Source organism: Hemitrygon akajei, unplaced genomic scaffold, assembly GCF_048418815.1.
Source record: "Hemitrygon akajei unplaced genomic scaffold, sHemAka1.3 Scf000121, whole genome shotgun sequence".
Classification (NCBI taxonomy): Eukaryota; Metazoa; Chordata; class Chondrichthyes; order Myliobatiformes; family Dasyatidae; genus Hemitrygon; species Hemitrygon akajei.
Window position 1 is genome coordinate 1,387,067 of NW_027332007.1, and position 27,708 is coordinate 1,414,774.

General features: G+C 43.9%; 1 protein-coding gene across 1 annotated transcript; it reads left to right on the forward strand.

Moving 5' to 3' along the window:
* The first annotated feature begins 6,856 nt into the window (after window positions 1–6,856).
* Window positions 6,857–19,530, forward strand: LOC140723621 (uncharacterized). The gene is made up of 2 exons (XM_073038195.1): window positions 6,857–6,909; window positions 16,555–19,530. Exons 1-2 carry the CDS (start codon window positions 6,857–6,859, stop codon window positions 17,993–17,995), a joined length of 1,494 nt encoding a protein of 497 aa, XP_072894296.1. The 3' UTR covers window positions 17,996–19,530.
* Window positions 19,531–27,708: the final 8,178 nt, after the last annotated feature.

Here is a 27,708-nt window from a genome sequence, read left to right on the forward strand (position 1 = left end):
CCTGTCCCAAACCACACTTGTCAAATCCTTTCTGATACCATCAAAGTTGACCTTCCCCCAATTTAGAATCTCAACCCATGGTCCAGACCTTTCTTTTTCCATATTTCCTTTGAATCTCATGGCACTATAATCACTAAATTCTGTCACCAGCCTTGGATCATTTCCTAACAGCTTATTGCACACTCGACGTCGGGAATTCTACGTACTGACTAAGGAAACATTTGACAAACTTTACCCCATCTAGTCCTTTTACAGTATGGGAGTCCCAGTCAATATATGGAAAGTTAAAATCACTTAGTGAATCAACCTTTGTTTATTGGCATGGTCTGCGATCTCTCTACAAATTTGTTCCTCTAAATCCCACAGACTGTTGGGTCTTGAATTGTGATATACACAGCTCAGCACATTCATCGCACCATGCTCAACCATTTGATTGCTGACTCTGACTGAGGTCTGAACAACATCTGACTGGTGTCATGAAAACAAACTCTCACTCACTGTCACAAAAATAAAGGAGCTGATTGTGGACTACAGGAGGAATGGAGACAGGCTAACCCCTATTGACATTAATCAATCTGTGGTTAAGAAGGTGAAGAGCTTTAAGTTCCTTGGCATAAACACCACCGAGGATATCACATGGTGTCCTGACGAAGGGTCTCGGCCAGAAACGTCGACAGTGCTTCTCCCTATAGATGCTGCCTGGCCTGCTGTGTCCACCAGCATTTTGTGTGTGTTGCTTGAATTTCCAGCATCTGCAGATTTCCTCGTGTGTACGTACCGGCTGTGTTGTGAAAAAGCACAACAGCACCTCTTTCACCTCAGACGGCTGAAGAAGTTTGGGATGGGGTCCCAAATACTAAGAACTTTCTACAGGAACACAATTGAGAGTATCCTGACTGGCTGCATCACTGCCTGGTATGGGAACTGTACTTCCCTTAATTGCAGAAAACTGCAGAGAGTGGTGCGGACAGCCCAGCACATCTGTAGACGTGAACTTCCCATTATTCAGGACATTTACAGAGACAGGTGTGTAAAAAGGGCACAAAGGATATCGGGGACCAAATTCACCACAACCACAAACTGTTCCTACTGCTACCATCCAGGAAACGGTACTACAGTAAAAGGACCAACAGGCTCCGGGACATCATCTTCTACCAGGTCATCAGACTGATTAATTCATGCTGATACAATTGCATTTGTATATTATATTAACTGTCCTATGTACAAACTATTTATCATAAATGACTATATATTACACATTGCACATTTAGATGGAGACGTAAAGTAAATGTTTCTACTCGATGTAATAAAGTCAATTCAATTAAATTCACCCTCTCCACCATCTGTTCGGTCATTCTGGCTCCCATTCCCCCTACAACTTATTTTAACCACATTACCCCTCACCCCCCACCCTACCACTAGCAACCCTTACCACTAGGATATTAATCCCCTCTTCTTCGGTTCCCCTAACAAATCCCCTATCACCCCTTTCCTCTACCAGGTAATCCCCCCCAACAGCTTCTAAAATGGTCCACCTGTTGTTTTGGGGGGATGGGCACCAGAGTACTCTGCGATGCCAAGTCACCCCAACCACAAAGTGTTCCAGCTTCTACCAACCGGGAAACGGTACTGCAGCATAAAAGCCAGGCCCAACAGGCTCCTGGACAGCTCCTTCCACCAGGCCAACAAGTTAATTTATGCTGATACAGTTGTGTTTCTGTCATAATGACTGTCCTATGTACAAACAATTTATTGTAAATTACACATTGCACATTTAGATGGAGAAGTAATATCAAGCTTTCTACTCTCATGTATATGAATGATATAAGTCAATTCATTTCACCCACTTCACTATCCGTTCTGGCATTCTGACTCCCATTCCCCCCTGCAAATTTAGTTTCATCACACACTAGCAACAGCAAGCCTTACCACTAGGATATTAGATCTCTGCTAGTCTTAATTCCCAAACTAACAAATCCCCTATCAACCATTTGACATTCCTCTGCCAGGTAATTCCCCCAACAGTTTCTAAAAGTGGTCTATCTGTTGTTGTATGAGATGGCAACAAGAGTACTCTGGAATGGCTATTTAACTTTATTCCCCTTCATGTCTCTCAACCAGTTTCCTGTGTCCTGCACCTTGGGTGTAACTCACCTCTCTTCATGTCATAACTCCAACTCCCGGATGATCCAGAATTCATCAATTTCTAGCTCCAACTCCTTAAATTGCAGCTGGACACACATCTTGTAGGTGAGGGCATCAGGGACACTGGAGGTCGCCCCACCTTCCCACCAATGTCCCCTCTAATTTGTAATGACCAGTGTGCACATAAATCTTGTACTGTGCATTCTTTTACCCAGTGACAACATGTGCACAGTGAATTTTATCTGGAGAGGTAAGAACTTGGAGCTCCTCTGGGTTCGATGAAGTTCATCTGCCCTCTCACAGAACCTACGTAGCAGGCCTGTAATGGGTAATGAAGGATTTGCACATTGTCTATATGTGGTCTGCTTGCTAAGTTACGCTTTAAAAAGTTGCATTTTCCAAATATCACTCCACTTCTTCACACCTGAAAATTCTCCAGCAACTTTTGCATCTCCACAACAAACACAGGTAACACAAGTTTCCGTATTCTACATAAATATTCCCCCTGAACCCTCCCCCAAGTGACAGATGGTGGTGAACTCAGTGATGGCAATGCCAATGAATATGAAGGGAAGGGCAGTAGTCTGTCTCATTGGAGTCTGGCACATTTGTAATGTGAAAGCTACTTGCTGCCCAGGGCAAAGGTGTTTGATATCATTATGTACTCAGAGAGAATGGGTCAAAACATGTCGTCACGGGTAGAAAAGTCCAGAACAAAAGGAGATAGCTCAAGCAACACACACAAAATGCTGGAGGATCTCAGCAGGCCAGGCAGCATCTATGGAAAAGAGTATTATTACTGAGTTCCTCCGGTATTTTGTGTGTGTTGCTTGCATTTCAGCATCTGCAGATTTTCTCGTTTGTGATTGGAAGTGGAACAAAGGTGATTTTCTCAACTGGTGATGTGAAAGACCCGATTTTGTTCCCTTTCTCCGAGTTCCTAATCCTTGCATTTAGATAGCTGGAGCTCAGCTCTGTCTGAGAGATCCATCGGTTCCCATTCCCGATTCAGCCGGAAGCTCCCCGGGGACCGTGTACGGATCGTGGGGCTGAGATACAGGGAGGTGAGCAGGACTGTCCCGGGATTGTGGGGTGCAGTGTCGGAAGGTCACAGCAATTGCCCCTCAGTCGGTGTTTAGGACAGTCGCCCGGATGTAATCGCTTACCTGTGTCCGATCCAGCAGCCGCGCTCCCGAGGCCTTTTGTGACGCCTGCGCATATGATCGATGCTTCAGCGCCGGCGAAATGTTTAATGTAGGGCATCACTGGTAATCATGGTGCCATTAAAAGTTTCTGCAAGCGCCGGTTCCATCTCCAAACCTCAGGGTTTTTTTTGTATATAGAAAACTCAGCAGCTGTTTTAACGCAGAAAGCGGCTCCCATACTCAATATACTCAATATCAAAGTGTATCTAATGCCAACGTACAATCCTCTTGCAAAGGCAGATATAAAACACAGGAGATTCTGCAGTTGATGGAAATACAGAGACGCTCACACACAAAATGCTGGAGGAACTCTGCAGTTCTGGCAGTAGCTAAGCAGAGGATTACAAAAACTGCAAAGGGAAAAACAGAGAGCTGAGAATACTCTACTGCCCACCCGAGGGTGCGGCAAATCCCGTCCCACCATGGCCGGCATCTGACGGCCCAGTACTGTCCGGAACGTCCTTTGGAATTCTGAATTAAGGTACAGGATCCAAAATATCCCTGGTTCCTCCGGACCATATCCCTCCCATATTGATAAAATAGTTCTCGGTGGTGAGGGGCGGCGAGAGGAGCAGAGGGAGAGGCATGTGTGGCTTCCGATCCGGGGCCAAGTAGGGACAACGTAAAAGTTTAAATCCCGATACATGTAAGGCGGGATGAATTTTTAGAGAACGGGGAAGATGTGATGTGTATGTTGCCGGGGCAGTATAGAAGAGGAGTTGTGTTGTCTGTGGGGGCTGAGAGATTCCGAAGGTCAGTATCTGTAGCTACTTGGAGACACGCGTAGTCAGTGTGAGAGTGTCGCGCAAGAGGCGTGTTTTATTATCGGGAGTCACGGTCTTCAGTATTTTATTTCACCTGCTATATTTCCCATTAACCTTCCTCTATATCACGGTTATGTCCTCCCGAAGTTTTCCCCGCTCTCCATTAGTGATTATAACAATTTGGAAATGCTACTGACATCTGAGGAAGTCCAGTGTGAATCTTTCACCGGTCCGGAGAAGCAGCAACATTTCAGGGCTTGATTCTGCAGAGTCGCGCTCCCCGTTATTGCACGATATCAAATCTCCATGGCAACCCGATTATCCAGCAGCTTTTGGAAGTCAGTAACTGCCCCGTTGCATCAGTTTATGCATCTTCTGCTGCACTGAAAGATTCTGCCATGTCACTAAGAAGCGATTTTTTTAACAACCTTGTTCAAATATATCGCAATTTTCCCAGTGAATGCAAATCGAGCCTCGTCCCCCACATCTCCATCCTCTGTGTGGAATGTGTTTTGATTCCCGGTCAGATTCTTCGAGACACATTCACTGTATTCTTCCGGTACCGACCGTCCACAGTCCTTACACCCACTCTGACTCTGCCTTCCAAATTCTCATATCATTCCTGCAGATTCCCCCACATCTTCTCTCTTCTAAGGATAATTTAAGTACTTCAAACTTAGCAGGAATCCAATTCAGTCCCCTTGGACTTTCGCCTCTCATCAGACTGGTTACCTGTAAACTTGTCCCGAGTCTGGGCTCGGATTCCTTCCTGCCCTGGAGTATATCTAAAGGGGCGGTGCTAATCCCTCGGGGCTCGGTCGGCCTGATGCTCGCCGAATGAATTTCTGGCCGAGTCATTCCGAGTTATCCAGTATCCTGTAAGTTCTACAATTTTAGTGTTCTCTCTCTCTCTCTCTCTCTCTCTCTCTCTCCTCTCTCTCTCTCTCTCTCTCTCTCTCCTCTCTCTCCTCTCTCTCTCTCTCTCTCTCTCCTCTCTCTCTCTCTCTCTCTCTCTCTCTCTCTCTCTCTCTCTCTCTCTCTCTCTCTCTCCTCTCTCTCTCTCTCTCTCTCTCTCTCTCTCTCTCTCTCTCTCTCTCTCGTTAATATAATTCCCAGCTTTGTTTAACTGTTTGACCCTGCGATTTATGCAGCGTGACAACATCCTTCACTATTTCCAAAAGTCCAGCAACTTCGAACTGGGAAGCGGCCGTTCCACCTGCTCCGTGTGTGCGAAGAGACTCATTCAGTTAACCCCACCTTGTGATGCTTCGGTGAGTTCACAATAAATAGAGGCCACATTTAACCATATAACCATATAACAATCACAGCACGGAAACAGGCCATTCCGGCCCTCCTAGTAGGTGCCGAACTCTTAATCTCACCTAGTCCCACCTACCCGCACTCAGCCCATAACCCTCCACTCCTTTCCTGTCCATATACCTATCCAATTTTACCTTAAATGACACAACTGAACTGGCCTCTACTACTTCTACAGGAAGCTCATTCCACAGAGCTGTCACTCTCAATTCCACACAGCTATCACTCTCATTCCACACAGCTATCACTCTCATTCCACACAGCTATCACTCTGTCCGGAGTGAGCAAAGAGTTTTACTCAATCATCCCAGATGCTGCAACACCAGCAACTTCACATCAGGGAGGAAGTTCAAATCAGCTCCGTGTTAAATGTTTAACCATCACGGTGACTGAAGGCAGCTGCAGGTTCATGAGGGACTGTTACTGTCAGATTCTGCTGTTCTTGCGGCTGCTCATCGCACCCAGGACTGAACCATGGTCACTGAGCATTGGAGGGAGTCTGTTCTGCTGATGTTAGCCTTAAACTAGACTGGTGTTTAATATTGTGGATCTGTGAAAGATAAATCAGGTCTGTATCAAATCCCGTGTCTCAGGTACTTACTGTCTCTACCACACTCACAATGTACACTAGAGTGGCCACTCGGCCGATCTGGTTCCTGCCCATGTTTCTGTCCCATATCAGAATATTAAACTCCTTCTTCACTGCTCTTTTGAACGTCATTGTAACATTTTCACTCATTTCAGAGGACGTGCTTCAGACAGCTGGGTTATTGCAATGCGCCTCTAAAGTCTGACCGCAGACTAGTGAGTGAATCTTCGATGGAGCAGAGTCAGAAACCAAAGAGTTGCCAGCCTGAGTCAGGGTTTTGGGGCTCCGGAAAGAGACGGGGTCTAGAGTTTAAGAGGAGAAAGAGAAAGAGGAATCAGGCCAGCAGGATGTGCCTACAGATGAAAGATCGGAAACATTCGGAAATTGATTGAAAAAAATGCAAAACACTGGAGGAAATCGACAGATCAGGCAGCAAATGTGGAGAGGAATAAATAGACAACGTGTAGGCGGGCTCCTTCAGCACGTCTAGACCATGTATTCCTCTGTTTAGCTGCTGCATGAACTGCAGAGTTCCTCCAGCATTTTGTGTGTGTGTGCGTCTCTGTATTTCCAGCAACTGCAGAATCTCCTGTGTTTTATATCTGCATTTGTAAGAGGATTGTACTTTGGCATTAGATACACTTTGATATTGAGTATATTGTTTATGTGAGCCGCTTTCTGCGTTAAAACGCCCGCTGAGTTTTCTATATACAAAAAAAAACTGAGGTATGGACATAGAAGCGGTGCTTGCAGGAATTGTTTAAAAATTTCGCCAGCGCTGAAACATCGATCATATGCGCAGGCGTCAATGTTGATGACGTATACGAATATTACGCATGCGCGCAGTTCACAAAAGGCCTCTGGAAAACGGCTGCCGGGTCGGACGCAGGTAAGCGAATATTTCGGGGCGACTGTCTTAAACAGCGATTTCGGGACAATTCCTGTGAACTCCGCACAGCGTGACCCGTAATCCCGGGATAGTCCTGCTCTCTTCCCTCTCTCTCAGCCCTACGGGCCCCATGGAGCTTCCGGCTGATGAGGGAATGGGAGCCGATGGATCTCTCAGACAGAGCTGAGCTCCAGCTATCTAAATGCGAGGATTAGGAACTCGGAGAAAGGGAACAAAATCGGGTATTTTACATCACCAGTTGAGAAAATCACCTTTGTTCTATCTCCAATCACTAACGAGAAAATCTGCAGATGCTGGAAATCCAAGCAACACACACAAAATGCCTGAGGAACTCAGCATTCGTACACTTTTCCGTAGATGCTGCCTGGCCTGCTGAGATCCTCCAGCATTTTGTGTGTGTTGCTTGAGCTACCTCCACTTGTTCTCGACTTTTCTACCCGTGACGACATGTTTTGACCCATTCTTTCAGGGAAGATAATAATATCAAAAACCTTTGCCCTGGGCAACAAGTAGCTTTCACATCACAAATGTGCCAGACTCCAGTGAGACAGACTACTGCCCTTCCCTTCATATTCATTGGCATTACCATCACTGAATTCACCACCGTCAGTCACCTGGGGGAGGGTTCAGGGGAAATATTTATGTACAATACAGAAACTGGTGATACCTGTGTGTATTGTGGTGATGCAAAAGTTGTTGGAGAGTTTACAAGAGGGAAGAATTGGAGTGATATTTGGAAATCTGACTTTTTAAAGCATAATTTAGCAAGCAAACCATTTATGGACAATGTGCAAAAGCACTGGTGAGAGAATCCTTCATTACCCGTTACAGGCCTGCGACATGGTGTGTGAGTGCAGATGAACTGGATCGAGCCCAGAGGAGATCACAGTTCTTACACACAGTGATTTGCTGGCTGTTAAAATGAATACCTCTCTCTATAAAATTCACAGTGCACATGTCGTCACTGGGTAAGAGAATGCACAGTACAAGATTTATGTGCACACTGGTCATTACAAATTAGAGGGGACATTGGTCGGAAGGTGGGGAGAACTCCAGTGTCCCTGACACCCTAACCTACAAGATGTGCGTCCAGCTGCACTTTAAGGAGTTGGAGCTGAAAATGGATGAATTCTGGATCATCCAGCAGTTGGAGGGGTGATAGATATGACAGGAAGGGAGGTGAGTTGCACCTAAGGTGCAGGACACAGGAAACTGGTTGAGAGACATGAAAGGGAATGAAGTTAAATAGCCATCACAGAGTACTCTTGTTGCCATCCCACACAACAACCAGGTGGGCCGCTTTAGAAACTGTTGGGGAGGGAGGGATTACCTGGCAGAGGAAAGTCAAACGGGTGATAGGGGATTCGTTAGTTAGGGGAACAGAACAGAGGGGATGAAAGGTCAGTTTTGATGCTGTCAAAAGGACCTGAAAAGTGTTGTTTGGGATAGGCCGTTTTCTGGCAAAGGAGTACTTGGTAAGCGGGAGGCCTTCAGAAGTGACATTTTTGAGAGTGTAGAGTTTGTATGTTGAAAGGTAACTAGTGCAGGGAATCTTGGATTTCAAGAGATATTGAGGCCCCCGATATTTTGTTCCTCTAAATGCCTCAGACTGTTGGGTGCTACCAAGACTCATTAATGATAACAGTATTGTTACGTACCCGTGACACATGACAGTGGTACCCTTGTCACGTGACTGGCTTGAAGTTATACTGGACATGAGGTAATGGTCTTGTGATGGTGGAGTTATGTCATTTTCCCGCCAGTAGAGGTCATGTGACAGGTTTTTTCTACAGGGTATAAAAGGAAGACCCACCCTGTCAGGTGGGGCAGTTCGTGGCGGAATTTGCCAAGATGACTTCATGTCACTGCGTGATTTAATGTGATGACGCAGTTTAGTTAAAAATGAAGTTCTATATAATGCCTAAAGCTTAAAAGGTCACTGCCAATGGTTTCTTTGCCATGGAGAGTGAAGAAAAGTTTGGAAGGTAAAAATCGAGGAGAACCGATTTTCGAAGGTGGAAAAGTTCGACCTTGTTTGATCCTCATTCGGAAGGATTTCGTTGACTATTCTCGCTGTTAATCCCTGGGTTGACCAGAAAGGATTGAGAATAGTGTGGGAAGAAAGGTCAGTACCTTTAAGCCGTTATATTTTATAAAATTCTTCGTGGGAAAGTTCGACGCCGGGGAATCGAAGGACATCGACGTGGAAGAGAATTTAAATCGCCTTAAAAAGTCTCTCCCTTTTAAAAGGACTGTGAGCTTTTGAACTTTTGGCATATCGCTCTAAAGAACTGTTTACTTTTGACATACCGTTTTAAAGAACTGTTTTTTTTTCAATACTGCTTTAAAGACTGTTTGAACATGCAGCACTATTAAGAACTGTGAATCTGCCGCACAGCAGCTGAGTTCCGATTACGTTTGGGTTTGTTTACTTTTGAGGGGGTTTGTTTCAGTGTTTAATAAACGTGTTATTTGTTGTTAAACCCTTGCCTATCTCATCTATATTTATTGTTGCCTGGATACGTAACATTAATTATGGGGGCTCGTCCGGGATTTGGATCGTTTGAGTTTAAAATGTTTTTTGAATTTTGAATCGGTGTTTTGGTAACGGGGATTGCTCGGGTTTTTTTGTTTGATTGGCTTGTGAGTGGTATTTGGCAACGATGAATATTGATGAGTTTCTGGATTCGCCAGACGCGGATTTGTTAGCGAAGGCGAAAAAAACTGAAGTATCTGAGATTGCTAAGAGATTGCAACTTAAAGGTATTTTGGCGACTACATCAAAGGCTGTAATACAGAGAAAGATCGCATCACATTTTGTGGCTTCGGGTGATTTTGATGAATCGATTTTAGAATCGTTTCCAATAAGTAATCTGGAGATGCAGTTGCAAATTGAACAAATGAGGTTGGAACAAAGTAAAGCAGAATTGGAGCGTTATAAATTGGAATCTGAACAGAAAAAGAGAGAGTTTAAATATGCAATGGAGAATTTAAGGTCTGAGAATCAGTCTTCTGATTCTAGAAAACCGTTTGTTGCTAGCCAAGAAATTAAATTGGTCCCTCCATTTAGTGAAACAGAAGTGGAAAGATATTTTCAACATTTTGAAACTATTGCTCGGATGTCAGAGTGGCCGAAAGATAAATGGTCAGTGTTGTTACAGAGTGTGATTAAAGACAAGGCACAACAAGTTTACACAGCTTTAACTGCTGCGCAAGCATTAGATTATGATATTGTGAAAACAAATATTCTCAGAGCATATGAATTGGTCCCAGAAGCATATAGAGAAAGATTCAGGAGTTTGAAAAAGTCTGTGGAAAAGACTTATGTGGAATTTGCCTATGATAAAGCTATGTGTTTTGAGAGATGGGTTTCTTCTAAAAATGTAAATGAGGACTATGATACATTGAGAGAGCTGATTTTAATGGAGGAATTTAAAAGAAGCATTCCTGTTGAAGTAAGGACCTACTTAAATGAGAGGGATACTGATAAATTGCAGGACTGTGCTAGATTAGCTGATGAGTATGTTTTAATCCATAAGAATAAATTTCTTCAGGGTAGAATTTTCAAGAGGAAAAATAATATGGAGACTCCAGGTAAATTAGAAATTAAATCAGAGGTTAATGAGAACGGTAAGGAGGAAGGTAAACCTGTGAAGGAAAGACAGTTTGGTCTTATTTGTAACTATTGTAAGAAGCCTGGCCATGTAATAGCTAACTGTTTCAAATTGAAAAAGAAAGAGAAGGAAGCAGTTCCAGATGCTTGTGTGCAACATACTGAAGCACCTGTAAAGTTACAGGGTTTGGTAAACACAAATGAGGATTTGTTAGAATCTGACAAAGTTAGAAAGGGATATGATCACTTTATAACTGAAGGGTTTGTATCCTTGAAAGACGGATCTACTCTGGTGCCAATAAAAATTCTTAGGGATACTGGAGCTTCTCAATCACTGATGTTAGATAGTGTGTTGAAGTTTAATGAAGAGAGTGATACTGGTGAGGTAAATTACATAAGAGGTGTTGGAAGTGATTTTATGCCTGTACATTTACATGAAGTAAATTTAAAGTCAGGGTTAGTTACAGGATTTGTTAAAGTAGGATTACAGCATAGCTTACCTGTGAAGGGTATTTCTTTCTTGTTAGGTAATGACTTGGCAGGTGGACAAGTTTTTCCTGAAGTGCATTTGACAATGGAATCAGAGGAACCAGAGGTGAATTCTAACACAGATTCTTCCTGTGTTGTGACTAGAGCTATGGCTAAAAAGATTGATGTGCAGAATGAGGTTGTTACTCATGACTGTTCAACTCAGGATGTGAGTTTTGAGGATGTGTCAGAGACTTTCTTACCTTCGTTGTTTGAACAAGATTCTGGGAGTAAGTCTGACTATGAAGATTTATCTCTGTCTCGGAAGGAGTTGATAGCAGAGCAGAATAGAGATCCTGAGATTGTAAAATTAAGGGAACAAGCTTTACTAGGTAGTGAAATTGAGAAGGTGTCAGTAGGATATTACTTGGAAAAAGGAGTGTTGATGAGGAAGTGGAGGTCGCCTACAATTCCTGCAAGTGAGGAATGGAATGTTGTTTATCAGGTAGTTGTTCCTAAAGTTTATCGGAATGAGATTTTGAATTTAGCTCATAGTGTGCCTTTAGGTGGACATCAAGGGGTAAGGAAAACTGTTGACAAGATTTTAAAACATTTTTACTGGCCTGGTTTAAGAAAAGATGTGGCGATGTTTTGTAAGACGTGCCATACTTGTCAAATTGTGGGTAAACCAAATCAGGTTACACCAGTAGCTCCATTACAACCTATTCCAGCATTTGGTGAACCGTTTTCTAAAGTTATTGTAGATTGTGTTGGTCCATTACCAAAGACAAAAACTGGTTATCAGTATTTGTTGACTATCATGTGTACTTCGTCTAGGTTTCCAGAGGCAGTACCACTTAGGAATATAAAAGCTAAAACTGTGACGAAGGCTCTTATAAAATTCTTTACTTATTTTGGATTGCCTAAGGAAATACAAACTGATCAAGGTAGTAATTTTATGTCTGGATTGTTTCAACAGATAGTTTATAAATTGGGAGCTAAGCAAATCACTTCGTCTGCATACCATCCAGAATCGCAAGGTGCCTTGGAGAGGTTTCATTCTACTCTCAAGAATATGATTAGGACATATTGTGTGGAAAATGAAAGTGACTGGGATGAGAGTATAAACTTACTTTTATTTGCAGTAAGGGAATCGGTACAGGATTCTTTAGGGTTTAGTCCATTTGAACTTGTGTTTGGGCATAGAGTTAGAGGACCTTTAGCTTTATTGAAGGAACAGTGGATTAGTAAGGAAGTGCATACTAATTTGTTGGACTATGTTTTGAAATTTAAGGACAGGTTACATAAAGCTTGTAGCTTAGCCAAGGAAAATTTAAAGTTGGCTCAGGAGAAAATTAAAACTTGGTATGATAAGGAAGCTAGGATGAGGATGTTTAAGCCTGGAGATAAGGTGTTGGTTCTTTTCCCAGTGCAGACAAATCCTTTTCAAGCTAGATTTCATGGTCCTTATGAAATTGTGTCTAGAATCAATGATGTGGATTACGTAATAAAAACTCCAGATCGTAGAAGGTCAACACAACTTTGCCACATAAATATGATTAAACCATATTTTGAGAAACAACCTGATAATGTGACTGTTGTGGTTAGTGAGAATGAGTTTGATTTAACTGGGAACATGATAGATGATTCATCTGACTTTCATTCTAAATCTAACATTGTTTCTGTTAGGTTACCTAATTCGACCATTCTGGAAAATATGGATGAGAAATTAGCACATTTACAGCTAGAGCAGAAACAACAGATGAAGGAATTGATTTTTAAGTATAAGGATTTGTTTCCAGATGTTCCGAGAAGGACTACTATAGCTTCACATGATGTAGATGTTGGAGATGCCAAACCTATGAAACAACATCCATATAGGATGAACATGGAAAAATGTGAACTTGCTGAGAAGGAAATTGAATACATGTTAGAGAATGATATTATTAGACATTCTAACTCGAATTGGAGTTCGCCATGTGTTATGGTGCCAAAACCTGATGGTAGTATTAGGTTTTGTACGGACTATAGGAAGGTGAATGCTGTAACGAAAACAGATGCATATCCAATTCCTAGAGTAGATGATTGTGTAGATAAAGTTGGGAAAGCAAAGTTCCTTACAAAGATTGATTTATTGAAAGGGTATTGGTGTGTTCCATTAACGGACAGAGGTAGAGAGATTTCTGCATTTGTAACTCCATCTGGGTTATATGAGTATAATGTTCTTCCATTTGGGATGAAGAATGCCCCAGGTACTTTCCAGAGGATGATTAATTCTGTGATTCAGGGATTGAAAGATACTGATGCTTATATTGATGATTTAGTGACAGGAAATGATACCTGGGAAGCACACATTATTGCGGTGGAGAAATTGTTTGAAAAGCTTTCAAAAGCTAACTTGACTATTAATTTAGCCAAGAGTGAATTTGGACATGCCACTGTGACTTACCTTGGTTATGTTGTAGGTCAAGGTAAGGTAGCTCCTGTTCCGGCAAAAGTTCAGGCAATTTTAGAGATTCCCACTCCGACGGGGAAAAAAACTCTCAGAAGATTTTTGGGAATGGTAGGATATTATAGAAAATTTTGTAAGAATTTTGCTAATGTTGCCCTTCCATTAACTAATCTTCTGCAGAAGAATGTGAAGTTTGTGTGGACAGTGTTTTGTCAGGAAGCATTTGAAAAATTGAAAACAATGATATGTCAACAACCTGTGCTTAAGGCACCTGACTTTGAAAAACCTTTTTCATTAGCTGTAGATGCTAGTGATGAAGCTGCAGGAGCAGTATTGATGCAAAGGAATGAGGGTGATGAGGTTGATCATCCAGTAGCTTACTTTTCTAAGAAATTTAATAAGCATCAAAGAAACTATTCAACAATAGAGAAAGAATTGTTATCTCTTGTTTTAGCTTTAGAATATTTTGAGGTATATGTTGGTACAACTCAAAAACCACTTATTGTTTACACTGATCATAATCCGTTAGTTTTTCTGAGTAAGATGAAAAACAAAAACAGAAGATTGTTAAATTGGAGTTTGATGTTTCAAGAGTACAATATTGTGATAACTCATATTAAAGGTAAAGATAATGTGGTTGCTGATTGTCTATCTCGATGTTGAATGTACAATGTAATATTTTTTTTGAGTGTTTTTTTTATTGTAACACTCCTACTGTATTGTATATTGTGTATGTTATATAATTTATACATTTGTTTTTCTTGTAAGTGATTGTTAAAATTTTTGTTCTTGTCAGACCAAAAATGTCTTTTTTTGGAGGGAGGTGTTACGTACCCGTGACACGTGACAGTGGTACCCTTGTCACGTGACTGGGGTTGAAGTTATACTGGACATGAGGTAATGGTCTTGTGATGGTGGAGTGATGTCATTTTCCCGCCAGTAGAGGTCATGTGACAGGTTTTTTCTACAGGGTATAAAAGGAAGACCCACCTTGTCAGGTGGGGCAGTTCGTGGCGGAATTTGCCAAGATGACTTCATGTCACTGTGTGATTTAATGTGATGACGCAGTTTAGTTAAAAATGAAGTTCTATATAATGCCTAAAGTTTAAAAGGTCACTGCCAACGGTTTCTTTGCCGTGGAGAGTGAAGAAAAGTTTGGAAGGTAAAAATCGAGGAGAACCGATTTTCGAAGGTGGAAAAGTTCGACCTTGTTTGATCCTCATTCGGAAGGATTTCGTTGACTATTCTCGCTGTTAATCCCTGGGTTGACCAGAAAGGATTGAGAATAGTGTGGGAAGAAAGGTCAGTACCTTTAAGCCGTTATATTTTATAAAATTCTTCGTGGGAAAGTTCGACGCCGGGGAATCGAAGGACATCGACGTGGAAGAGAATTTAAATCGCCTTAAAAGTCTCTCCCTTTTAAAAGGACTGTGAGCTTTTGAACTTTTGGCATATCGCTCGAAAGAACTGTTTACTTTCGGCATACCGTTTTAAAGAACTGTTTTTTTTTTCAATACTGCTTTAAAGACTGTTTGAACATGCAGCGCTATTAAGAACTGTGAATCTGCCGCACAGCAGCTGAGTTCCGATTACGTTTGGGTTTGTTTACTTTTGAGGGGGTTTGTTTCAGTGTTTAATAAACGTGTTATTTGTTGTTAAACCCTTGCCTATCTCATCTATATTTATTGTTGCCTGGATACGTAACAGTATCATAATTCCACCCCCGAGCTCAACTGACTTATTTTTAATCATCTTCTGTTGGTTTCTAAAAGCTTCGAATAGTTTTTGCTCTTTTGTTTGCCCTCTCTTTGGCTTTTATGTTGGCTTTGGCTTCTCATTTCAGCCACAGTTGTGTCTTCCTGCCTTTACAATGCTTCCACTTCTTTGGGATGTACCGATCACTCAGCTCCTGAATTCTCCCAGAAACTCCAGCCATTGCTGCTCCGTTGTCACTCCTACCTTTTCCCTTCCAAACAAGTTTGGCCAGCTTGTCTGTCACAGAAACATGGAGAAGTTCAGTACAGAAACAGGCTATTTGCCCAATCCAGTCAATGCCAAACAAACATTTAAACTGGCTAATGCAACTACCTGCACCGGGACCATCGCCCTCCATACCCCTACCATCCACGCTCCCATCCAAACTTCTCTTAAGTGGTGAAACCGAGCTCAAATTCACCACTTGTGTTGGCATCTCATTCCACACTCTCACGACCATTTCAGTAAAGAGCTTTTCCAAATGTTCCCATTAAATTTTCACTTCCCCACTTACCCATGACCTATGGTTGTCATCGCACCCATCCTCAGTGGAAAAAGCTGCTTACCTGTACCCTATCTATACTGTCATAATGTTGTCTATTCCCAACAAATCCTCAAAGAAATGTATAATATCTTTGTTTATGTTTTGAGCCTTTTTCAGATGTATAGGATGATGAGGGACACTGATCGTGTGGATAGCCAGAGGTTTTTTCCCCAGGGCTGAAATGGCTAACGTGAGGGAGCATAGTTTTAAGGTGCTTGAAAGTTGATACGGAGGGGATGTCAGGGGTAACTTTATTTACACTGAGAGTTGTGGGTGCATGGAACGGATTGCAGGCTACTTGTGTGAGAGTGTTTCAGTTACTGTGGGGCCAGGAACCCATGCAGCTCAGTGGGAACAGGGAATAATACCAACGGAGAGAGTCAAACTGAGCCAGGTCACAGATCGGAGATGGTAGAAATGCCCCATTCTTACAGAGACAGGAAAAGCATCAGAGAATTTGATGGTCATTCCAGATACCAGCACCGTGCCCAGTTAGAACATGATTTCTCTCTCCAACTCTTCTCTGTAACAGTGTGATGCCAGCTGACACCTTGACAACTCAAGCGATCTCATTAGAAATGTCCTGCAACCATTGATGAATTTTGTAAATCTTTTTACAGGTTAAAAATGACAAGGAATTTGCCTACGGGAATCTCGAACACAACACGCCAGTTTTGTTGTCTCTGTCCAGATATTTAAGAAGTGCAGCAAGGGATTCAGTCGATCATCCTTCCTGCTCAGACTGTGGGGAGGGATTCACTCGATCATCTGACCCAATGGCACGCCCGTTAGTTTACACGGGGGGAGCCCATTCATCTGCTCAGACAGTGGGAATGGATTCACTCGGTCATCTCAACTGAACGTACATCAGCAAGTTCACACTGGGACAAGGCCATTAACCTGTTCTCTGTGTGAGAAGGGATTCAGTCTGTCATCCCACCTCTGGACACACCAATCAGTTTACATTGGGCAGAGGCTGGTCATCTGTGGAATTTGTGGGGAAGAATTCACTCAGTCAACTAACCTAATGGCTCACCAGCGAGTTCACACTCGGGAGCGGCCGTTCACCTGCTCAGACTGTGGGAAAGGATTCACTCAGTCATCTCAGTTACTGAGACACCAGTCAGTTCACACTGGGGACAGGCCATTCAACTGCTCAGCCTGCGGGAAGGGATTCACTTCCGCATATAAGTTACTGAGACACCAGTCAGTTCACACTGGGGAGAGGCCATTCACCTGCTCAGAATGTGGGAAGGGATTCACATCATCATATCAGTTACTGAGACACCAGTCAGTTCACACCGGAGAGTGGCCGTTCACCTGCTCAGACTGTGGGAAGCGATTCACTGAATTATCTCGACTGAAGATACATCAGCGAGTTCACACCGGAGAGAGGCCATTCAACTGCTCAGACTGTGGGAAGGGATTCGCTCAGTCATCTCAACTGAAGGTACATCAGCGAATTCACACGGGGGAGAGGCCATTCACCTGCTCGGACTGTGGGAAGGGATTCACTTCATCATCTCTACTGAAGGTACATCAACAAGTTCACACTGGGGAGAAGCCGTTCACGTGCTCGGACTGTGGCAATGCATTCACTTCTTCAGCTCACTTACTGAGACACCAGTCAGTTCACACTGGGGAGAGGCCATTCACCTGCTCAGACTGTGGGAAACGATTCACTTTGTCATATAAGTTACTGAAACACCGGTCAGTTCACACCGGAGAGTGGCCGTTTTCCTGCTCAGACTGCGGGAAGGGATTCACCGAATTACCTCAACTTAAGGTACATCAGCGAGTTCACACCAGAGAGAGGCCGTTCACCTGCTCAAACTGTGGGAAGGGATTCGCTCAGTCATCTCAACTGAAGGTACATCAGCGAGTTCACACCAGAGAGAGGCCATTCACCTGCTCGGACTGCGGGAAGGGATTCACTTGCTCATCCCATCTGAAGGTACATCAGCGAGTTCACACTGGAGAGAAGCCGTTCACCTGCTCAGACTGTGGGAAAGGATTCACTCAGTTATCTCAACTGAAGGCACACCAGGGAGTTCACACTGGAGAGTGGCAAATCACCTGCTCAGACTGTGGGAAGGGATTCGCTTCGTCATCCCATCTGAAGGTACATCAGCGAGTTCACACTGGGGAGCGGCCGTTCACCTGCTCAAACTGTGGGAAAGGATTCACTCAGTCATCCATCCTAAAGGCACACCAGCGACTTCACACTGGGTAGAGACCGATCTGCTCAGACTTTGGGAAAAGATTCTCTCAGCCAAATCAACCAGTGTGCATCATTGAGTTCACACTGGGGAGAGGCCGTTCACCTGCTGTGAATGTAGGAAGCGATTCACTCAGTCATCTAATCTTATGTAGCTCTCAGTTCTGCTGGCAGCTTAACAGAGGGAGTTATAGCCCCCCCACCCCAGTCTGGCCAAACTGAAGAATCTTGTTTGGGTGGATACTGAGCGATGTGTCCCCTGTGTAATCTGCCCCTGGCGTTCATACTTTCTGTGGACTGTCTCTTTAAAATGCAAAGAGAACCGAGACTGACCTTGGACACGCTGTTGGATTTCTGCAGAAGTGCTGGGTTGCTATGGTGACCAGCTAATGTTTATGTTCTCTGTGGTTAAGCAAGGTCAGAATGATCCTTTACCGACACAGAACAAGCAATCGACTTCTTACTGAGAGAGGGGCGGAGCTACATGATGGACAGCTGGTGTTCAGCACAACGGTATTTAAACACACATAACTGCTTTTCTCGCAGGACACGCAGATGCACGAAGGGTAGTGATGAAAGTTTCTGCTAGTTGGACTTTCTAGCAGGGTGGGATTTGAGGATCGATAAAGAAGAATCGATCTATGGCTGTTAGTCTGTGTAAGAGCGACCCTGTGGAATCTACCGGTGAGTCTAACCCTTGCCTGCGTTGGTAGATTTTCTCTTGAAGAACGTGCTCTTCAGTTGGTCACGTCTGGCTAACTTGGAAGATTTGATGGGCATTGGAAAAGGTCGACAACACCTGTTTACTTGGATTACATCTCCCTCTCCCTCCTTCCCTCCCTCCCTCCTCCCCCCCCCCCCCCAATCTTGTGAACTAAATTGTATCTACCACATCATCGTAAGACTATGCCGTTTACCACCTAGGTTTTGGATTGATATACAGGTGGCCCCCGTTTTTCAGACGCTCGTTTTACGACAGCTCACTGTTACGAAAGAGTTACATTAGTACCTGTTTTTGCTGACCAAAGAGGATTTTCGGTTTTATGATAAAGATGATGCCTGCTTTATATGTGAGTTTACCCCGAGAAGGACTACCGTGACCGTGAAGCCTTGTGCAGCAGTTATGTACGCATGTGTGTACGTGCATAGCTGTGCACGTGCCGATTCTTTTTCTCTCCAAATCAATTTCAGTTCACTATCTTCCCGATTTTCAGTGAAACTACACTGTAAATTCAATATTTCTACTTTATATAGTGTGTATATTTATCATATCATTCCTACTTTTACTATAGGTTAGTGTTATTTTAGGTTTTATGTGCTATTTGGTATGATTTGGTGGGTTATTCTTTGGGTCTGGGAACGTCCAAAATCTTTTCCCATTTATATTAATGGTAATTGCTTCTTCACTTCATGACATTTCGGTTTACAAACGGTTTCATAGGAACGCTCTAACTTCAGGTACCGGGGGAAACCTGTATTCACACCTATATATGCATAACATTGCTAACCCTTGGATTATCTGGTTTAAGTTCACTATTATTAGTAGTTACCAATAAAATAGTGTTTGTTAACTGCAAAACCAGACTCCGTGTGTTCAATTGTTGCTGGTAGTTTTATAAGTTTGCGTCTACGTGACACCTGAAGTAACAAATGGTACATAATATGTGATTAAACTATTAAGATTTATAATTCTTACTTTGACGATAGGGTTAGTAAAGAAAACAAAAAAAAAAAGAAAAAGGGCCCACTCTCTCCATTCACGTCTTCTCAACTCTCCCCAGCAAAAGACCATGAAAATCTCTCTTCCAGACTCACAAGAAAGAACATTTCTGTCATTGGATAGCCCCGCACTCCAAAACCCTGTTATCTCTAATTGTAACCTAGACATTGCTGCTGCAGAGAAACCACTACCTCAGCAGTGAAACATTGCATAGAGGCCATTACATCAGCAGTGAAACCTTACAGTGCGTTACACTTGTGACACACTACCGGGTTCACACTGGGGAGAAAGTTTCAATAAGCTGCATGCTGGATATTTGTCCATCACCGTTGCTGAATGCAATTTCGAGAGTGACTGTCGGTGCTGAACTCTGCAATTATTGCTGCTGCTCACCACACCGAGTTCTGCACCCTGGTCACTGGGCATGGGAGGAGTTTATTCTGCTGCACATTCACCTTTAATGGAACTGGAGTTTAATATTCTGGATCTGAGACAAATAAACCAGTTCTATTTTAAACTCTGTCTTTGGTGCTTAGTGAATTTATAACACAACTGGTGTACTCAGGCCTGCTGAACCCGGCCAGTGAATCTGTTCCACATCAGTCCATTTAAATCCTCCCCTGTTGTTTCCCTTAAATTCTCTGCAGACTGAAGAAGTCGAGATGACTGCAGTTCTAATCTCTGGGCTGATGAAGAATGACATTGTCCGTTAACCTACTTAATCACAACTTATTTCCACATTATGACTCATTTTCCCTGCTTCTAAAGGGTTGTTGGATACACCACTGTCCTCTAAAGACTTAAATTGGAATGGGAAACCATAAATTGGATGTTCAAAGGAGCAGGGTCAGAAACCAGAGGCAGGTCTGCACAGGGCAGAGTTTGGGACTCTGGATGATGGATGGGGTAAGAACGTATGATGAGGAGAAAGGAATCAACAGTGGGGTGTGGCAATGGATGACAGAATAGCAACATTTGGATGCTAATTGGCAGACAAAATAACTTGGTTATCTGACTGACGAACAATGCCTGTGGTGAGGGGCCCCATTGGTCGAGGCACATGTGTGTGTTGAGAATGGTTATACCTGTTGAGGGAGTTATTCCTGCTTGTTTATCCTGTAATATTATATCTGAATGGTTATTTCAGATGATCCTATCTGTAATAATGTATTTATTATCATAGAAATTGTGAGATTATGTCCTTAACTGAATCAGGCTTGAAGTCATGGTGCCTTTATCAAGTTATCGTGGTCATTCATCAGTTTGTATTTTAAAGCAAGATTTTGGTGAATGATATTTGCCACTTGATTGTACCTGCGTAAGTAATCAGATTGAGTTCAACTGCTGCAGGATCCTGGAATGTGTTGGATTGTGTCTGGTTTCTCTTGGCATTTTCTGCATTTAGTGTCTGGTTTGCTTGTATTGCATGTATTTCAGATTTTTTTCTTTTTCTTAAACACCTTGTCCTGTATTTCTGCAAGGAACTCCTCTGTTTTTGAGAAGAGGTCTCCAACTCTCAGTCAGGTGCTCGGTGCTTCCTTGTCAACATCTAGTCTGCTCAGATCATTGGGATGTCTCCCATGGAAGGTCATTCTCATTCCACTGGTTAATGTTTTCTTCCAGAGTGGTGATTCATTTTACTGAGTTGGCCTCTCATTTAAGTTTTCTGCTCTGTATTTCTTATCACAATTGCATATACACACATGGAGTGCTGAATCCAGTTCATTTTTGATGAAAATATATAAACCTAGAAGTTTTATCTGACTGTTGTGTGATTTCTTTTTATTTCATGTGTGTTATTTCTCTTCCTCCTCCTGTCCAAGGTAGTGTTAATCTAAGTGGGTTTGAGTGTAAATAGTCTTTTCTAAAGCTTTCTTAAGTTCTTGTTTATCATTCTAAATTTTACTGATTGAAATGGGACCAAGATATTTTTATTTAAAAAAAATTCAATGTCAGTATTGATGAAAATGTTTATTGCCTGTGTTGTATTTGTTAATTATTGAGCTCTATTTGGTAGTTTTTTTAAAGTCTTGGACTAAATTTTGTCAAAGGTTTTCCCTATTCCGCACTACTTACTATTTTCATTGCTTGTTGATATTCCAGATATGTGGGTATCAAGAGTCCTGGTGAAGGGTCTTGGCCTGAAATGTTGATTCCCATCCACAGATGCTGCCTGACATGCTGAGCTCCTCCAGCACTTTGTGTGTAGTTCTCTAGATTTCTAGCATCTGCAGGTCCTCTTGTTTCCCAGATACTTATATATTTATGGAAAGAACAAGACAAAAACAAGCTGGTAGTGGGGTTGAGTGGCTCTGTTGGTGAAATATTAAATAAAATCATTAGAAAGTGGTAGTATAGGATTGGAAGGTGTAGAATCTGTGGGTAGAATTAAGGAACAGCAAATGTTTAAAAAAAAAACCCTGATGGGAATTGTACAGAGACTTCCAAACAATAGTAAGAATGAGGTCCACAAATTACAATGGGAAATAGAAAATGTGTGCCATACGGGCGATATTACAATAGTCATGGGGGATTGTCATTCAGGTGATTAGGAAAATTAGGATGGTGTTGGTCTCAAGAGGAGGAATTTCCTAGAATGCCTAAAGATGTTTGTTTTTTTTTAGAGCAGCTCGTGGTTGAGCTCGCTTGGGGATCAGATATACTGGATTATTGTAATGAATTGGAATTAATTAGGTCACTAAACTCCAAAGAACCCTTAGGGGCAAGTGCTCTTAATATGATCAAATTCACCCCGACATTAGAGAAGGAGAAGCTAAAGTCAGATGTGGAATAAAAAGAATTAGAGAGGCATGAGAGAAAAATTGGTCAAAATTGATTTAAAAAGAACACGGCAGGGACAAAAACAGCAGCAATGACTGGAATTTTTGGAAGCAATTTGGAAGGCACAGGATATATACAGTGGCATGCAAAAGTTTGGGCACCGCAATCAAAATTTCTGTTCCTGTGAATAGCTAAGCGAGTAAAAGATGACCTGATTACAAAAGGCATAAAGTTAAAGATGACACATTTCTTTAATATTTTAAGCAAGATTTCATTTTTAGTTCCATCTTTTACAATTTCAAAATAACAAAGAAGGAAAAGGGCCGGAAGCAAACGTTTGTGTGCCCTGCATTGTCAGTACTGAGTAACACCCCCTTTGGCAAGTATCACAGCTTGTAAACACTTTCTGTAGCCAGCTAAGAGTCTTTCAGTTCTTGTTTGGGTAAATGTCTGGGTTCCGTCATAAGTAGCAAAGTACTAACTGTGGAAATTACAAATCAGAATATTATTAGAGTCACAGAGAGCAGCAGCACTGAAACAGGCCGCTCTGCCCTTCTAGTCCATGCCGACCTGTTTTTGTTGTTGCTGCCTAGTTCCTGCTACGTGCACCAGAGCCTCCATACACCTCCCATCCACGTCCTCACACAAATTCCTCTTTAGTGTCTAAATCAAACCCACATCCTCCACTTCCACTGGTAGCTCATTCCACACTCTCACCAACCTCTGAGTGAAGAATTCCCCGAAAATAATTCACTTTCACCCTGAACGTATGTCCAATGTCAGGGTGAGAGGGAGGACGGGGTAGAGAGGGAAGACAGTAAGGGGAGGGGGTGTTCAAGTGCAGAGAGGGAAACAGAGCAGAGAGATTATACTGAATATCTTTCAGAAAAAGTAATTGAACTTGCTGCAAACCTACTCTCCATATCCTGTACATTCTTAAAGAAATTATTGATATAGATGACAATAATCGTATATGTTCAAAGTAAATGTTATTATCAGAGTACATATATGTCACCACATACAACCCTGAGATTGTTTTTCCTACAGGAACACTTAGCAAATCTTTAGAATAATAACAGGATCAATGAAAGATCAAGTGGAGCATAGAATTCAACAAACTGTGCAAATGCAAATATAATTAAATATCAATGAATAATGAGAGCAATGGGGTGTAACCTTGGGGAACCTCACTAGGCCCGGGCCTTGAGTCCATTAAACAGCCTCCCACCATCACTCTCTGCTTCCTACCATCAAGACAACTGTGCATCCAGTGAGCCAGCTCTCCCTGGATCCCGTGTGGTCTGACTTTCCACAGCAACTTACCATGTGAACCTTATCAAAGGCCTCACTGATGCCCATATCAGCCCCGATCCTGGGACAGAGGTGTCACCGATCAGAGGGCATGGATTTAAGCAGAGAATGAAGAGGTTTATAGGGATCTGAGGAGGAGATTTCTCACTCAGAGAGTAGCTGAAATCTGAAACTCACTGCCCGAGGTGGTGGTGGAGGCAGGTCCTTCACAACATTTACGAAGTGGATGAGCATTGAAACTGCCGAGATACAGTCGGCTGTGAACCAAGTGCTGATAAATGGGACCAGTGTAGACAGTGAGTGGATGGTCAGAACAGGTATGGCCGGCCAAAGGCCTGTTTCCGTGCTGTGTGATCCACCACTCCGGACATGCTAAATTAACGATGGTGGCACTGGAAGGCATTGATTTCAAAACTCCACACCCCTCTCCAACCTGAAATAAACTAGACTGCACCCCTTTGTCACCACTGTGAATATCAGTTTCTCTCAAGGTAACATACAAATTGTTCACTTTTGCTAAACAACTGGCAATTGATGAAGTTCCTGTGTCTTCTTCCATTAATGTTGCTGCCTTACAGCAAAACTAACCCTCTCACTGTGTCAGAATCAGTGATTAAATCAGACCCCAAACACTGTGCTTTCACCCCTGCACGTTATAACTGGAACCATCTCACTGAGGGTCTGATGGAGACATGGGATCACATCTCCCCTGCTTCTGACATTTCAAATACCCTCAGAATGGTTTTCTCATTCAGTCTGAAGGTTATGGTACATTCAGCTCGTCGTCAGACCTGACAAACCATGTCTTCCCACAGCTGGTTCCACCTGCTGGTGTGTCCTCTTTCCTCCACCTCCAGGGAAGCTGCATCTCCACACAAACTCCTCACTTGAGACGACTGTCTGTACCCGTGACACAGGAAATCACATCACTGTCACTCTCCTGATACCGTGTCTGACCTGCTCACCTCCGGGTATCCTCCATCAACAAACCTCTTCCTCAGTCACCACCTGTGAGATTATAAAAACACTATTAAAACGATCTATCAGACAGCTCCTGTACCCCTCCACCTCTGACCATGCTGCGCTGGTTATAACTCTTTCTCCCTTTGCAAACTCCAGATGTCCCACAAGATCCGAACCATCTGTACAAACCCGTGTCCTCCTCTGATGCAAAGGTCACTGACCTCCCCCCCCCCTTCCCAATCAGCAGTCGCAGCCCATGATGGTGACAGCGGCTCGCAGACTCTACGGCTTTGTAACAAACACAGTGTTAACAGCAAGATTGCACAGTAATTAATATGAACAGAGAATTGCTGTTTCCTGAAAGGACACGCCAACTGGCTCATCCAATTGCTCAGATTCTCCCTAATTAACAACTTATTTTGTCCCGGGACCTCTCTTCCCCGGGTTACGGAAAGTCCGATCACCACTCTGCTCCCACATCCCTCATCCGACCACTCACCCCACACCTATACATCCACCTATCAGCTCTATCCACACACACAGACAGATCCCCTTCGTTCCAAGCATCCTTCCGGCTCGGGGAACCACAACTTACCGATCCCACAGGGTTCGGGCGCAAAGCTAAAACTGGGGCTGCGGGACCGGAGAGCCCGGAGCTTCCAGCCGTCCGGCAGAGCTCGATCCCAGGCCTTTCCCTCTGCAGTCGGCCCCGATTTACACAACCCCGGGATCAGCCCCTTACTCACCGCTGCCCGAATAGGAAAACGCCGCGCCTGCGTTTAGCAGGAGGTACTCCGAAGCAACACCGGTGGACAGAGGTCTGCACAGCGCCACCAGTGGCCGGAGGCGGAAGGGGCACCCGAGAGGTAAATCACAAATAATACGTACACAACGGTGGAAGAACTCAGCATCCGTGAGAAAAGAGTAGCCAACGTTTCGGGACGAGACCCTTCATCAGGAATGGGGGGGAAGAGAGGGCCGAAGCCCAGTAATAGAGATAGGGGAGGGGGAAGGGCTAGAGACGCCAGGTGGAGAACCAATCAGAGGAAAGATAAAGGGGGGTGGGGATAAGCACCAGTGTAGAGGCGGCCGCATCGGGAGCAGCGGACACAACAGGCGACCCCGGAAGATTCACAGGTGAAGTGTCGCCTCACCTGGAAGGATGTTTGGACAATGGAGAGAGTTCGACCGTCCGGCCCTTTCACTGTGACACCCCGAACTCCACATCAAATCCGTCCAAACAAATCTGGGTGAACTTTAATGACCAATAAATATAATTCCTCTCAGCGATCAGCTGTATGAGTGATTCCCTGACTCTGAGAGGAAGGGGTATCTATGGTCCACACTGTCAGGGTGTTGAGTTTACCAGGAGACAAAGACTGCAGGGACGAGAGGTTTTCTGTTGACTAATACACTGTGTGTGGACCCCGCTGGCAATTCTGGTGTTGTGACCCGAATCGAGACAAACACCACGCTGCCCATTCCACCAACAACACGGCACAGCCGGACACATAACAGGGGACTTTACATCCCACAACACTGGATTCAGCGATGAAACCCGTGATTAATGTCGTTGTCCCACTGAAAAGTCCATTAAGGTGCTTTTAAATGCCAGCGCTCTCCCACAGGTGACGTCACACAGCTCCTCCCCCCACGCGCCTGACGTCACACATGGGCTCCCCACACCGGGATCTGCACTCCCGTGCGCGGTGTCTTACGTCACCCACGCGCTGCTGTGCTCGAGCTTTATCGGTTGAACGGCTGGGCTAATAATCACGTGACCAGCCCCTCCCCCACCGCTGTCAACAGAGGATTCAGGAGCTGCGCTATTCCCATTGGTGCGAAGCGATGCCAATCACTGGTTACAACCAATCGCGGAGGCGGACAAGCCGAGTGGGCGTTACCCCGCTGAGTCCGTCTCCCGCTCGAGCGCCGACCGCCTCCTCAGAGCGGAGAAAACCTCAAAGTAAATGTCCGCTTTCTGATTTATTTCCATTTCCCTCCGAGGGAAGTTGGGGCGTTTGTGAAGCGTCTCCTGCGGCCGGAGTCTGATGTATCGCTGAGAGGTAGGAGGAGACCGCTCGGCCCGTCGGTTTGATGCCAGTTCCCCTGGGAAGGAGGGAGAGGGAGGATTTTATTGAAAGGATGAAGATGGTGAGAGATGGGGCGGACAGGATGTTTGTCCCGGTGGGGACAGGAGGGGCTCATCTGTGGAAATCCCGACAGAAGACAGGGGGGGATTTTATTGAAAGGGTGAAGATGGTGTGAGAGGGGGCGGACAGGATGTTCTGGGTAACCACGCCAGAGGAATCATCTCCATACTATCTCGTCCTGTCAACATTCGGTATCTTTCAATGAGATCCCCACACATTCCTCTGAATTGCGGCGAGTACAAGCCCAGACCCGGCAAACGGTCATCTTATGTTAACCCCTTCATTCCCGGAATCATCCTCGTGAAACTCCTCTGGACTCTCTCCAGTGACAACTCATCCTTTCTGCGATATGGAGTCCAAAACTGTAGACAATTCTCCAAATGCAGCCTGACTAGTGTCTTAGAAAGGCTCAGCATTATCTCCTTGCAGTTATATTCGATTCCCCTTGAAATAAACACTAACATTGCACTTGCCTTATTTACCATAGAAACGACCTGTAAATGAACATTCTGGGTGTCATAAGGGGGGTGCAGGTAGTGGACCCAAATGCAACACACAGACACTGGGGTGCTAGGAACAGGGCTCGGTTTGTCAGGAAAGCAACGGCAGAAACGACGCTGGACATTGACACACAGACTAGGATTCAGGGCCGGGGCCAGGAGTCAGACAAGGAAAGCGGGACCAGGATAAGGAACTTCGTACTCGGTACCTGGTCTAGGACTCCGAGCCAGAGACTGGACAGGGCCCGATTGGTACCAACGTCGCCCTGTGACCCACCGTCTCCCGAAGGAGAGAAGCTG

What these genes read in the sequence shown, in the direction of transcription:
- LOC140723621 (XM_073038195.1), top strand. Translation starts at nt 6,857, where the DNA reads ATGCGCGCAGTTCACAAAAGGCCTCTGGAAAACGGCTGCCGGGTCGGA. An exon ending in GGCTGCCGGGTCGGACGCAG is followed by an intron (nt 6,910 to 16,554) that starts GTAAGCGAATAT and finishes CACGCCCGTTAG; the next exon opens with TTTACACGGGGGGAGCCCAT.